Below are 15,884 nucleotides of genomic sequence, written 5' to 3'. Positions count from 1 at the left end.
ATAGAGAACACAAAACGCACGCACAGCCCGCATCCTTTTTGAATTCAGAAAAAAAAAGAAAACCAAACACAAACAAAAATTAATACAATAGGCATATTTATATATATATATATATATCTTAAAAAATTAACATGGAAATAAAAAGAACGAAAAATTTCCATTTCTTTATAAAAATGCTCCAATTTCTTCTAAAATAAAATTACAATTTTTAATTTACAAAAAATTCGTCATATTTTAATTTCTATTTTTTCGAAAATAAAATTTAAGCAGAAATTCGGAAAAAAAAAATTGAAAAGCAGTTTTTATAAATCAAAATGTTTGCCGCTTTAAACAGGAATTGGATAAAAATTAAGAACAAAAAATATTCCGGTAATTTTGTATTTAAAAAAAAAGAATCGTTTTTTATTTGCAATTTTCATTATTCCAGTGATAAAAAGGAAAATTCTTTTTCTTTCCCCACTTTGTCGCGATTTTTTTTATCTACTAAAATTTTCTTAAAAAATCGAAATGAAAATTTGGCGTTTTTATTTACAATTTCCATTTTTTTTTTCAATAAAATAAAAGGAAAATTCTATTATCTCTCGACTTTGAAACGATTTTCTATCAAATTTCATTAACCAATTGAGATGAAATTTTTTTTTTTAAATTTCGTAATTTTTTATTATAATTATTATAAAATTTTCATTTATTTCATTGAAAAAAAAGGAGGAAAATTCTATTTTTTTCCCCCACTTTGTTCTGATTTTCTATTAAATTTCTCTCTAAAATTAGTTTAACCAATCGAAATGAAAATTTTTCATTCTTAAAAATTTCGTATTTATTATGTATTATATTCTATAATTTTAATTTTTTCAATAGAAAGAAAGAAAAATTCTATTTTTTTCGACTTTTCCCCGATTTTTCATTCAATTTTTCCCAAAAATTTCCTTAACAATAAAAAAAACCTTTAAAAATAAATTTTGTATTCATTATTATTATTATTAAATTTTCGTGCTTTCAATTTAAAAAAAAATCCGCTTTTTCTACTCTTTTTTTTTTAAATTTGTACCAAAGAATTTGGTAAAATTAAAATTTGTAATATTCAATTTCGTTATTATAAACTATAAAAAAAATAATTTTAAACTTTAAAAAAAAATTTTTTTTTTAAATTTAATGTCTCGATGACATTTCTTTTTTTTCCATCGTAAAATAAAAAAAATCATGAGAATTATTGGTGTAGAAAGAAAGACAATAATTTTTTTGTTTCCAAAACAATGTTTGCTTTTTTCTTTATTTTAAGAGAAAACATTGTTATCGGAGTGGAGTTTTCTTTCTTTTTTTTTTTATCATCGAGTTTTTGTTAAAAAATAACAAAATATTTAGTAAAGTCTTTGTGGTGGACCCATTGACGATTTGATGTGAAGTGATCGTACATTTTGCCAATGTTTTTTCAACAATGACACGAGGAAATTGATTGACAAATGAATATTGTGGACGAGCTCGTCTTGTGACATGTCCACGTGTCCAACGGCAACAGATAGACATAATACCTATAAAAAAAAAAAGAAAATCGAAAATTATTTCCCCACTTTATTATTATTCAAATGTAAATATTAAAAAAAAAAAAAAAAAAAGAATCAATATAACTCCAATAAAGAATAATTATTATAATTTAAACATATTTGAATAATTATTACCTAAATAATAATAATTATTATTTAATATTTATAACAATAATTATTACCTAAATAATAATAACAATTATTAAATAAATTTATTTCATTGTATACCCAATACAGGGTTTTTATAAACTTTTTGCCTTCTTTAACAGGGTGTCTACTAAAAATCTGAATTAAAATTCCAGGACTTTCCAGGACAAATTTCTTATTTTTCCAGGACCTTAAGGAATAAAAAAAATTTTAGTTTAACTATTGTTTTCAGAAATTATTAAAAAATTAATTAATTACTTAAGTAAAAGTTTCATTTTACTTATTTAATGAATTTTTTTTTAACTTGATTGACAAAATTAGAAATTTTTGAAAATTTAAAAGCAAAATATAAAAAATTCAAGGACAAAAATTAAAATTCCAGGACTTTCAAGGACATTTCCAGGACTAGTAGACACCCTGTTTAATTACAAATAAATAAATAATTATTATCAGGGTGTCTAACAAAAATTGAGAAAAAAATTCCCTGACTTTTCCCTGACTCCTCCCTGACATTTTTTGATTTTTCCCTGACTTTTTAATAACCTTATTTCTGCTTTTTTTTTGACAAAAATATGATTACTGACATATTTAACAATAAATTCATTTCTAATGGTAGTAACAAATGGTAATAAAAACCATTCAAGTTTTTTTAGATTTAAAAATTTTTAAACTCACAAAAAATTTTAATTTTTATAGAAATTTACAGAAATTTCCCTGACTTGGAATTAAATTTTCTGAAATTCCCTGACATTTCCCTGACCAACAAAATTCCCTGACTTTTCCCTGACTTTCCATGACTTCCCTGACCGTTAGACACCCTGATTATTATTAATAATTGACAATATATTGAATAATTTCAAAATCCAATTAATTTAATTTAAATCAAATTTAACCGAATATTAATTTAGCAGAATTCTCAATTAACAGAATTTTTTTTAATTAATATTAGAATTTTTTTTTCGAAATTTATGTTTTATTGTAAAAAAAAAGAAAGTAAATTTCGAGGAAAATTCTTTTATAAAAATTCACAATTGAAAAATTGAAGAAATTTGTTTTTTTTTTTACCTTCTTCATTTGAAATTTGATGGTGGCTTTAACTTCGTCGATTTTTCCGACCATTGACTCCTGGTGAGAAAGAAGACCAGGGAATTTACCGGCTTTATTTAAGCCTGGACCCAAGAGACGTGGAATTTGCTTGATGAGCGATTCACTCGCGAGAAAAGCGTCGTATTTCTTTGCTATAAATTAAAAATAAAGAAAATTTTTTTTAATAATTAATTATTAATTAATTTTAATTCATCTAAATTTTAATTTAAAAAGAAAATTATTTTTTTTAAATTAATAATATTAAATTAATAACAAATTTTTCTTTTGTATTTTTCTATTTTTATTATAAAAAAAAAAAAATATGAAAAATACAAAATTATTTGTTAATTGAAATTAAATATTCTTTTTTCCTAATTTTCATAAAAAAAATGTCTCAACACGGATTGAGGCTCAATGCGATTTAGCGCAATGTCCACACCTAGTGAAGAATTTTAATCTCCTTCCACTGACGACCAACTCTGCAATTTTTTTATACACAAAGCTGGTGCTTTTGGGAAGGAATTATTATTTTTAACAATAATATTGTTTTAAATAATTATTATTTTTATTTATTTATTTATTCAGAGTATACGGGCAGTGCCCATTCGTACAATGTATTTTTATATTTTAATAATATTGTTTTAAATAATTACTATTTTTAACAATATTATTTTAAATAATTATTATTTTTAATATTTTTTAAAAATAATTATTATATTATTAATAATTTACATAAATTTTTTTTTTTTTACATTAATTGACACAAATTTGCTTTAGTGTCAATAAAAAAAAAATAGATTTATTTTAAAAAAAATATTATAAAAAATCTTCTTACCAAGTTTCTTGACAAGTTTTTTGTTCTTGTTAAGTTTCTTTAAAGCTTCAGCATCCATAAATGGAATATTATTGGCTTTTGCTTCGTCACAATGTTGTTGATCTCCCAAAATGCAAACCTGCATTTTTGGCCTTGGGATATTCTTCAACCTTTAAGTAAATATTAAATAAACAATTGAAAATAATAATTAAAAAAAAAAATAAATCCTCGTATAAATTTCAAAAATTATTTTTTATTACAAAAAACCAATTAATAATAACAATAATAATAATAAGCCTCGGTTCGATATTAAGGCGCCAAAAATGAATTTCAAAACTTTTAAATAAAAAAAAAAATATATGAAAGTTAATTAAAAAATAAATGTAAAAAAATAAATATATTTAAAAATATGCCAAAGATTTATAAATATATTTAAAAAATATGCAAACGGTAAATAAATATATATTTAAAAATACGTGAAAAATAAATATTATAAGAAAATATATTTAAAATATTTTAAAATATGGAACAAAAACTAAAAGAAATTGTAAAGAAAATTATTTTAAAATTTGACGAAGCTGAAGTACGCAACGTTTATATAAACAATTTTTAAAGAAATAATTTTTTAAAATAAAAAATTCTATAATTTTTTGCCTAAAAATAATTTTTTTTCTAATTTGTTGATTTTATAAAAACTACAAGAAATATTTTTTAGACAAAAAATTATATAATTTTTACATTTTAAAAAATTATTTCTTTAAAAATCGTTTATCATAAACGTTGCGTACTTCAGCTTCGTAAAATTTGATAATAAATATTTATAAAATAAATAAAAATAAACACAGTAAATACAATATTTACTCAATTACAATCCCATTAAGAAAAAAATTGTAATTAACGTTGTGAAAATGCCCTCAGAATGAAAATTGATCAACATTGATGAAAATTCTGTTAATACATGCTAAATAAACCATCATTGAACGTTTTACACAACGCGATTATAGAGAAAAAAAAAATATGTAACTTACCTCCCAAATCACGTGTGGAACGTGACCCGGAGTTTTTTTTTTTTTTTACGAAAAAAAATAAAAAATTTGTTCGGTATAAATACCTCCCCAATTTATTTAAGACCCTGGGTGCAGGTCCGCCGAGCTTCCTCGGCTTCCTGATTATAAAGAGACAACATTTTTCGGAGTTCGATTCATTTTTTTTACACTTTCGATTTTACAATTAAAAAATTCAATAAAATTATTTTTTTTGTCAAAATCTATTTTTCTTTTCAAAAAAGAAATTTTCCCCTACCGAAAAATGATTCTCAAACAGGTTAGAGAACATACTTGACGGTGCCTGAGAAACGCTTGTCCTTCTGTGGATCGTAATTCTTCAAGCCAATTTGAAGTTCCACTGTTTCCAAGAATTTCCTCTTTTTGTCCTGGGAATTCTGAAGGATTCCATTTACACACTCGTAGAGAGTATCACGCGATACTTTCGACCTGTTTTTGATTTATTAATTTTTTTTTTATTTAATTGCACAATTTTTACTGTATTCTATACATTTAGAGAAAATTTTATATATATAAATTAAAATTACAATGAGTTTTCGATCTTTTTTCCCCCCCATGAGGAAATTTTCAAAAAAATGAACGTTTCCCGCCCTAACCTAAAAATTGCCATTTTTCGAGAAAAAAAAGAATACAAAAAAACTAATTTTCAAAGTAAAATTAAATTTATTTCAGTAAGATAATTAAATGCTTCTATTTTCCATATGGAATTGGAAAATGAACACGTTCTACGTTTCTAACCTAAAAATGTCAATGTGGCAAAAAAAAAATTAGAACGAGACGCGATTGAAAAACTAATTTAAATGAACGCTAGATTTGAAAGAATGAAAAATATAATTCTAATAGGTAATTTCTAATAAAATATATGATTCTTTTACAATAAATGGATATAAAAATACATACGCCATGATAGCGAAGAAAACGAAGATTCAACGACGAGATGTTCACTCCAAAACTACTCAAACTGGAAAGAACAGAAAGCAAAATGGCGGACTATTTATATATCGTTAGTAGTTCCGGTAATCGACACTGTGGCGCAACAATCGCTCTGCCGCCAAATTTCAAAAAAAAAAAAATTCTATCAAAAATTAATATTTATTCCCTTTATTTATTTATTTAACTTAATTAGTTTTTAAATAATTAATTTTTAATTCTATTTATCAATTTTCCTAAAAGAAATGTTTTTTTCTTTCTGAAAAGAATATACGCGTTCCTTGTTCCACCGTTCCACTTTTAGTCGAAAATTGACAGCCTGTCAAAATTATTTCCTAAAATGTGATTGTTTATTTTTATTATTACTATACAAATAAGGGGGCGTCAGTTGTGCCTTTTTTTATTTACAGTTAGAGAGTGAAATTTAATTATTTAAAAATTTTTTTTTTATTTAAATCGCCATTTCGTATATGCGGGTAAAAAGTGAAAAATATAATCTAACCTAAAAGAATCCTGTTTATTGTTATTCTTCTTTTGGAAAAAGATATTTTAACAATTAGTGTTTTTATAAAAAAAAAAAGAAAAAATGAGTCCTGCATTATTGGACAATGAAGACCGATGTTTAGGTGGAATGACATTTTTTGCTCGTTGTCATCCAATTGAACTTTGTGGCAGCAATGGACTTCCATTGACACCAAATTCAATAACAATTTATGGAAAATCACAATTTTTAAAAACAATTCATCATAAACATTTGTCAACTTATCTCGATATTATTAGAAGTAAACATGGTATGTAATTTTTTATTTTATAGAGTTTTATATTTTTTCTATTTTTTATTATTTACTTAATAATTATTCTTGTCTTTTATTATTATTTCTAATTATTAATTATTAATAACTAGGTTTTTTTTCTTTTTCTCGTTTTATTCTAATTTTCTATCATTTTTCTTTACTTTTTTCATTTCTCTCTCTCTTTTTTTTTTTTTTTTTTTTTAATAAATTAATGCCATTAAAAAAATATTCTTTTTCGATTAAGTGAAATTTTTTTTCCTCTTAAAAATATAATATTTTCGATTAATTTATACTTTTTCAATTAATATAATTTTACAATTAAAATAATAATTTTCTACTTAGAAATATTTTTTCCGTTTAAAAAAAGAAAAATTTATATTTTCGTTTAAAAATATTCTCGTTGTGAATAATAATAATAATAATAATAATTTCCTATTTAGAAATATTTTTTCCAATTAAAATAAATTTATATTTTCGTTTAAAAATATTGTCGTTGTAAATAATAATAATAATAATAATAATAATAATAATAATAATAATAATAATAATAATAATTTAGAAATATTTTTTCCAATTAAAAAAAATTTATATTTTCGTTTAAAAATATTCTCGTTGTGAATAATAATAATAATAATAATTTCCTATTTAAAAATATTATTTCCAATTAAAAAAAATATTTATATTTTTGTTTAAAAATATTCTCTTTATTAATAATAATTTATGTAATAATAATTTTCTACTTATAAATATTTTTTCCGATTAAAATAAAAAATATATATTTTTTTTCGTATTAAAAATTTATTCTTTTTTGATTTAAAAAGAAAAAAAATTATATTTTCGTTTAAAAATATTTTTTGTTTTGATTATTTTGAAATTAAATTCTTTTTTGCATTAAAAGAAAAATAATTTTTTTTCCCCATTTGAAAAAAATTTTTAATGGAAATTAATTTTTAATTGACTAATAAAAAAATTTTGTTTCTTTTTTTTCTATTTTTTTTTTCTTTTTAAAGAAAGAACAGTCGTAGTGGCCGAATGTAGCGGAAAAGCATTGCACTATATGGAAAATTTATCATTGGACAATATTATAAAAATTGCCTATCAATGTCTTTTGGGCCTAAAACATATGAATAAATTTGGATTGGTTCATCGCTATTTGAGTCCTGAAAATATTTTAATAAACAAAAATGGTGATGTACAATTGTACAATTTTGGATTGTATTACATGACCGATGGTGGAAAAAGCGTCTCATTTCCAATTGGGTATTTTTAATCATTAAAAAAAAAAATAAATTAAAAAAAATTTTTAAAAATTAAAAAAATTAATAAATTTAAATAACAATTAAAAATTTTAAAATACATTTTTTAATTATTTTTTTATTTATATTATTTATTATTTATTATTATTAATAATAAATAATAGATATTTATTTTATTATTATTATTGCTATTATTATAATTAATAATTGATAATAATAATAATAATAATAATAATAATAATAATAATTAATAAATAATAATAATAAATAAATAAAATAATTAAAGTTAGAAAAACATTTATTCTAATTTAAAAAAAAAAAAAATTGAAAGAGAATTATTTTTTAAAAAAATCGTTTTTCTTTCAGTTATCCAAAATACACGGCACCTGAAGTATTTCTTGGATCAGGCGCAAGTGGAATGAAAGTTGATTCCTGGTCATTGGGAATAATTATCGCTGAACTTTTATTGAGACAAACAATTTGGCCTGGCGTTAAATTGTCTCAATGTTTGCGTAAAGTTTTAAGTCTCATTCATTGTAAATCGAGTATTTTCGAACGTTTAGCAAGGGAAAATAATTGTTACGACATTTATGCGGTAAAAATTTTTTTTTTTTTTTTTTTCTAAAATTATAATTAAAAATTAATATATTCAAGAAAAATTGTAATTATTTAATTATAATTACAATTATCAAATTTTAAATACAAATTTTTTAAATATAATAATTGTAATTTAAAAATTAAAAAATTGGAATTATTTTATTTATAATTACAATTATATTATAATAATTATATTATTAAATTATAGCTATAATTATATTATTAAATTATAGTTATAATTATATTATAATTAATTATAGTTATAAAATTATAATAAAAAAAGAAATATTTTCTTTTATTGTAGAAATATTTTGTAATATAGTAACAATTTTTTTTTTTTTTTCAGGCTCTTCCCGAAAATGTAAAGGAATTTATTGAAAATTGTCTAAAAATTCGTCCGTCATCGCGTAAAATTCCTGAGGAACTTTTGCAATTGTCGATATTTGAGAATTTAATTGCAATAGACAAGAATTTCGATGACGATAATGACAATAATGAAGCATATAGTAAAATAATAACAAGAAAAATGGATGAATTATATTATTTATGGCAACTTGCTGGCGGTGATATAACAGTTGAATTAAAAAAACAAGGATTAATACGATCGAGAGCGCCAATTCTTTCAATTCCAAAGTAAAATTAAAAAATATTTCGAGAAAATTATCAATTTTTTTTTCCTATTTATTTATTTAATATTAATATTTTGTTTTTTATTTTCCACCATTTTGCATATAACTATTTTTATTAATTTTTCAATTTTATTTATTTGTAATAGAAAATATAGAATTTCTTTATTCAAAATAATTTAAAAAAAAAATTATTTTCACCCAAAGAAAAGTTGTATTACTTTTATTAATTTTAAAATGTTTATATATGCATTAAAAATAATAATAATTATGAAAATTATTAATAACGAAAATAAATTACCATTTATATATTTAATTTTTTTTTTTTTATAGTTTGGTGATACTTTTGGGACACATGTTTGGAAGAAGGGACACTGCGGGATTATTGGATCTTCGAGTGGTAAAAGTTCCACTCGATACTCTTCGTCAAAGATTATCTCACATTCCATTTATTGCTAATTATCCAAGACTAACAAATCAGTAAATAAATTATTATTATTATTATTATTTTTCTGATATTTCATATTTTTTGCAAAATTTTCTTAAATTAATTTAATATTTTCCTACTAAATTACAAAAAGAAAACTAAATAGGAAATTTTTGTAACTAAATTTCAATTTTTGTTTAAAAAAAAAAGTATTTATTTATTTACAAAAAAAAATGAAATAACGAATTTTTTTTTCATTTAAATTGCAATGATAAATAATAAATATTGTAATTAAATTACAAGAAAAATTTCTTTATTAGAATATAGAAATACTTTATGTGAATATTTCTTTATTCAATTAAATAAAAATTAATATATATTTATTTAGAATGCACGTACAAGCGCAGGATGACTTGACTGATTCGGCTTCTCAGCTTCCGTTAATAATTCGCGAAAGGGACACGGAATATCAATTTTATAGAATTGTTCTTTACGATCGATTGCTGCAGGTAAATTTTTAATTTCACAATATTTTATATTTATTAATAAATTCTTAAATAATAAATATTTAGAAATTATTTTTTGTCTAAATTAAATTAAATTCTTTATTCGTTTAATTAAAATATTTTCAATTTCCTTTTCTTTTCTTTTCTTTTTTTGTAGATTTATCCAATTACGAGAAATGCAATAAGTCGAGAAGCGCACAAGGATATTCCTCCACCTGTTAGAGGTGCCGTTTGGGCGGCATTACTCGATGTTATTGGAGATATTGAAAATAATTACGAGAGAATCGATAAAGAAACTCCAACTCACACCGATCGACAGGTAAAAAATTTTCTATTTTATTTAATAACAAAAAAAAGAATATTTTTTTTTTCCAAATTAAATGGAAAATTTATTAAAGTATAGTTGAAAAATATTGTTTTTTAAATTTCTAAATCGAAAATTATCGAATTATTTATTGTAGGGTCAACTGGGGTAAATCCGAACGCTTTTAGTAAGTTTCAACAATAACATAAGTTTTTTCTTTAAAAAAAAAAATACTTCCGGTATTCTGGTGCATGAAGTTGTTACTTTACTTCCATAGAACAATTTTATGGGGTAGAAAAATTTTTTGATAAATTACAATCGCAGGAAACTTAGCGTTCGTATTTACCTCGATACTTTGCAACTTTCCTAAAATATGGGGGTAAATACGAACGCCACTGTATTTCAGAAAAATCTTAGGGAAAATAAATTTAAAGTATTGCAATTGTTAAACTTATATAAAAACTCAAAAAAAATACGATAATAAACCTATTATGTAATAATGCATCATATATAAATACAAAAATCAAACAGGTTAAAAATTAAAATGCATTACACAATTAAAACCTTCAATAACTTTATCAAATCATAACGGATTTTTGCAAAACTTGGTACAGAAAGTATTTTGGAGTGATTGAATGTAAATACAAAAATAAAAGTCAAATTTTTTAAATTCAAAATGGCGTACTTTCCTAAAACTTATTTTTAAAAATGATCAAATTTGCTAACCCTGAAACCCCCCGAGTAACAATTTTCGAGCGAATCCAATGAATTTTTTAATTCTCGTCCGCCATTTTGAATTTTGAAAAACTGACTTCAAATTGGTAATTAGCGACCCCAAAAACCGTAGAATACCAAATTTTATTAAGATCCTGAAAAACTTTTTTCAACAAACCATTTGGCAAAAAAATTGAAACACTCCTTCGAGAGAACAGAGATTAAGTTTCTGCTTATTAATTACTAACGAGGATACGTATAGAAAGAAAAACTTTTTTCTATGTACTTTTACAATGTTAAAATAATAGTGTAATGAAATAAAAACAATTTTGTGTGGCTTTGAAGTAAAAAAAAATTATTAAAAATACCGTTCGGATTTACCCCAGTTTTCCAATTTTTTTGGGTAAATACGAACGGTCTGATATTATTAATAAAATTTTACAGAAGGCAAAAATCAAATATAGTTTCTGTTCTAGTATTCATAACAAACAATTATAAATAATAAAATGAATTTTTAGCTTCTTTTTCTTCAAATACGAGACAAAATACTGAAAGAGTGTCATCTTTGATTTTCAATCTTTTTTGCAATACTCGTTATCTTTGTTTATGCTGTTGCTAATTAACAAACAAAAAATGGGATAATACTTAAAATCTCTTCAAGAGGATCTGAGGTAAAAATTCTCATATCGAACTTATTTTTAAAAATTTTAATTAAGCTGAAATAATTAGCGTTCGGATTTACCCCCCGTTCGGATTTACCCCGACTGACCCTAATTGATTTTTTTTCTTTATAAAGTAATTTTGCATTGTAATTTTAATAGATAAACATTTATTATTATTTTTTTTTCTGTTTATTTTTCTAAATTCAAATTTTAGATTGAAGTTGACATTCCAAGATGTCATCAATACAGTGAATTACTTTCATCCGGCACTGGACACGAAAAATTACAAAGATTATTAAAAGCCTGGGTTCGTGATAATTCACACTATGTTTATTGGCAAGGACTCGATTCATTAACGGCGCCTTTTCTCTATTTAAATTTTAATAACGAAGGTAAAAAAAATGGAAATTTTTTTAAATATTAATATTTCTTTTCACTATTTTTATTATTATTAATATAATAATAATAATTATTATTATTATTATTATTATTATTATTATTAAGAATAATATTAAAAAATTGAAAATTTTCAAAAATATTTAGAATATAATAAATTAGTTAATTATATTTATGTAATTAATTTTCTTTTTAGCTCGAGCCTTCGCATGTCTCTCGGCATTCATTCCAAAATATCTTCATAAATTTTTTTTAAAAGACAATTCATTTGTGATACAGGAATATCTTGGGAAATTTTCACAAATTATTGCATTTCACGATCCACAATTAGCAAATCATTTGAAATCAATTAATTTTGTACCGGAATTATTTGCTATTCCATGGTTCTTAACAATGTTTTCACGTAAGTGAGAAAAACCATTTTTTTATACAATTTACAGATTTTTTTTTCTCTATATAGAAATAATATGAAAATTATTTCATTTCAATTTTATTTCAAATACAAAAAATAAAAAAAAATCGCAGGAATTAGATAAATATTAAATAATTTAATAATTTAATAATAAATAATTATTATAATTAATTTAATAATTTATTATTTATTTAATAATAAATTTTAAATCTTTTTTTTAGATGTATTTCCACTACATAAAATTCTACATCTTTGGGATAAACTTTTATTGGGCGATTCATCATTTCCCCTTTTAGTTGGACTTGCAATATTAAAACAATTACGTGATTCTTTACTTAATTCAGGCTTTAATGAATGTATTTTATTATTCTCTGATTTACCGGAAATTGATATTGAATTGTGTGTTAAAGATTCAATGACAATGTATCAAAAAACACCGACCAGCATCACTTACAGAAAACATCAATTCGATCAATCTAAGGTATTTATTATTATTTTATTATTAACTAGCAATATTAAATGCGCGCAAGCGCAGCCAAATTGACTGTTTCATTATTTGTTATAGAGAAATTAAAAATTAATATTATCAATAATTATTTAAATTTATTAGAATATTATTCCATATTAAATAATAAAAATAAAAATTATATGTTTATAGGCCTCAGATTATTAATTATTAAATTATTAAATTTTAAATTCAATGTCTTTTAAAATTCAATTATTTTCTAAATTTCAATTTAAAATCAAATGAAATTCAATTATTACCCAAAATTTTCCATTAAAAAACCAACTAAAATTCACTTATTTTCCAAATTTTCAATTTAAATTTAAATAAAATAAAATTATTTTCTAAAATTTCATTTCAAAATTAATTATCAAAAATCAACTAAAATTGAATTATTATTTAAAATTGTAATTGAAATTTAATTATTTTCCCAAAATTTCAATTCAAAATCCAAGACAATTCAATTATTTTCCAAATTTTTAATTCAAAATCTTTTAAAATTCAATTATTTTCCAAATTTTCAATTTAAAATCACATAAAATTCAATTATTATCCGAAATCTTAATTTAAAATCAACTAAAATTCAAATATTTTCCAAATTTTTCTATTGAAAATTAACAAAAATTCAATTATTTAATTATTTTCCAAAATTTCAATTCCAAAATTAACTAAAATTCAATTATTTTCCAAAATTTTAATTCAAAATCAAAGAAAATTCAATTACTTTCCAAATTTTTAATTCAAAATCTTTTAAAATTCAATTATTTTCCTAGTTTTCAATTTAAAATAAAATAAAATTCTTCAATTATTTTCTAAAATTTCTATTCAAAATTAATTATCCAAATTTTCAATAAAAAATGAACTTAAATTAAATTATTATTCAAAATTTTAATTAAAATTCAATTATTTCCCAAAATTTCAATTCAAAATCAAAGAAAATTCAATTATTTTCAAAATTTTCAATTCAAAATCAACTAAAATTCAATTATTTTCTAAATTTAAAATCAAATAAAATTTAATTATTTTCTAAAATTTCAATTCAAAATTAATTATCAAAATTTTCAATAAAAAATCAACTAAAAATGAATTATTATCCAAAATTTTAATTGAAATTTAATTATTTTACGAAATTTCAAATCAAAATTAAAGAAAATTTAATTATTCTAAAAAATTTGAATTCAAAATTAATTGAATTTTCAATAATTTGAATTTAAAAGCATTTAAAATTTAATTATTTCTAAAATTTTCCATCGAAAATTTGTTGAAATTTAATAATTTCAATTATAACTCTAAGGGAATTCAATTAAATTTTAATTAAAATTTTATATGATTTCACTAAAAAATTTATTAGAAATTACAGACAAAATACAATAATTTGATAATCATTTTTTAATTGAAAAATGGTTTCAGATAGTTGAATTTTCAAAGAATATTATAAAAATATTTAAAAATAATTATTTTTAAATATTTTTATAAAATAATTATAAAATTAAAATTAAATTAAATTATAATTAAATTATAAATTAATTAATAAAAATAATTATTTTTAAATATTTTTATAATATTCTTTGAAAAATCAACTATCTGAAACCATTTTTCAATTAAAAAATGATTATCAAATTATTGTATTTTGTCTGTAATTTCTAATAAATTTTTTTAGTGAAATCATATAAAATTTTAATTAAAATCACTTGAAGTTCAATTAATTTCTAAAATCTCAATTTTAAATCTTTTGAAAATTCAATTAAATTTAAAAAATGTTTTCCAACAAATTTTTTTGATAAATTATTTTTAGTTCTGTAAAATTTTATTATTGTTTGAAAATTAACAATATCTTTTGAAACTTAATTATTTCTAAAATTTTCAAGTTTAATTTGACACAAATTTGACACGTTATAAGATTACTATTCAAGAAACACGTGAAATCATAAAAGATCAACTTCAAGTTAGGACAGAAGGACAGACCAAGCATTTTATTATTATATAATTACAAGAAGAAATTTTTGAATTTTTATTTATTATAAACATGACTTTGGCAAAAAATAATCTAATTAATCTTTCTTTTTTTTCCGCAAAAGTCAGCGAATTGGATTGAACCAGAAATGGGAACAGAAAAAATGCCACGAATAAGTGTTGAGGATTTTTTGAAATTATTAGATGAGAATCCGGAAAAATTAATTGTCGTCGATATTCGCAGTAAAACTCAGTAAGATTTTTCTCTTTTTATTTTGGAAAAATTAAATAAAAAATTTTTAAAAATCGTTTCAAAATTTGTAAAGAAATTTTTTTTTGCTATTAGATTTGAACGATCGTCAGTGAAGGGAAGTATTAATATTCCATTTACAAGTGTTCAATTATCGCAAACAAATCTCGAAACACTTGGACCACAAACAAGACCATTGGCGGAAAATAAAGAACGTATTGTCGTTATAGTTAGTCCAAATGATCAAAATAACGCTCTCGTAAGTTGAATCTTTTTTTAATTTTCTTATTATTAATTATTTTAAATGATAATTATTTTTTTTTGTTTCACATAAAATTACCTTTTTTGAGTTTTTTCTTTTCTTTTAATTGTTTATTTCTTCTAGTGCAAAAATTATTATAATTTAATTAAAAAATTTAATTTTAATTTAAAAAATTAATGTTTTTACCTTCGTTATTATAATTTAATTTAATTTTCAAAATTTCAATTAAAAATTAAATTAATTTGGTTTATTGAAAAAATTACAATTCCCTTTTTTTAATAGAAAAAAAAAAATAAAAATTAATTTTCAATTTACAGTTTGCGGAATTTTTAATGAGTTGTCAAGTTCCTGGAATTTGTTCTCTTCAGGGGGGAATTTACGCTCTTCGATCAAAATCGCCAAATATTTTAATTTCCTCTCGTGGAAATTAGATTTTTTTTTTACAATAATTTCATTGAATTGTATATAAAAATTTCTATTTTTTATTACAAATATATTTATATGAAAATTAATTATAATTATAAATTATTACTAATATTAATAAATTAATATTAAAAATATTAATATTAAACTAATATTTAATAATAAATTAATATATTAATAATTTTAATATTAAATTAATATTATTATTACAAAAT

At 21.0% G+C, this 15,884-nt stretch overlaps 2 protein-coding genes across 2 annotated transcripts; one reads left to right on the top strand and one right to left on the bottom strand.

Annotated features, from left to right (window-relative positions):
- Positions 1–1,115: 1,115 nt before the first annotated feature.
- LOC127289265 (60S ribosomal protein L10a) lies at positions 1,116–5,715 on the bottom strand. Its single transcript, XM_051317093.1, has 5 exons — positions 5,553–5,715; positions 4,926–5,081; positions 3,610–3,758; positions 2,754–2,926; positions 1,116–1,529 (listed from the first exon to the last, which is right to left on the bottom strand). The coding sequence occupies exons 1-5, from the start codon at positions 5,555–5,557 to the stop codon at positions 1,359–1,361; spliced, it is 654 nt and encodes a 217-aa protein (XP_051173050.1). The 5' UTR covers positions 5,558–5,715; the 3' UTR covers positions 1,116–1,358.
- Positions 5,716–5,875: 160 nt separating this feature from the next.
- On the top strand, positions 5,876–15,783 carry LOC127289263 (TBC domain-containing protein kinase-like protein). The gene is made up of 13 exons (XM_051317089.1): positions 5,876–6,373; positions 7,387–7,636; positions 7,999–8,227; positions 8,576–8,862; positions 9,189–9,335; positions 9,671–9,791; positions 9,946–10,107; positions 11,683–11,860; positions 12,061–12,267; positions 12,498–12,757; positions 14,860–14,987; positions 15,081–15,243; positions 15,564–15,783. The coding sequence occupies exons 1-13, from the start codon at positions 6,169–6,171 to the stop codon at positions 15,675–15,677; spliced, it is 2,451 nt and encodes an 816-aa protein (XP_051173046.1). The 5' UTR covers positions 5,876–6,168; the 3' UTR covers positions 15,678–15,783.
- The last annotated feature ends 101 nt before the right edge of the window (positions 15,784–15,884 follow it).

This window comes from Leptopilina boulardi, unplaced genomic scaffold (assembly GCF_019393585.1).
Source record: "Leptopilina boulardi isolate dan_hultmark-lab unplaced genomic scaffold, ZJU_Lbou_2.1 LbouV2_40, whole genome shotgun sequence".
In the NCBI taxonomy this organism is placed as follows: Eukaryota; Metazoa; Arthropoda; class Insecta; order Hymenoptera; family Figitidae; genus Leptopilina; species Leptopilina boulardi.
The sequence above is the reverse complement of the archived record's forward strand: the minus strand, read 5'-3'. Positions and strand labels throughout refer to the sequence as shown.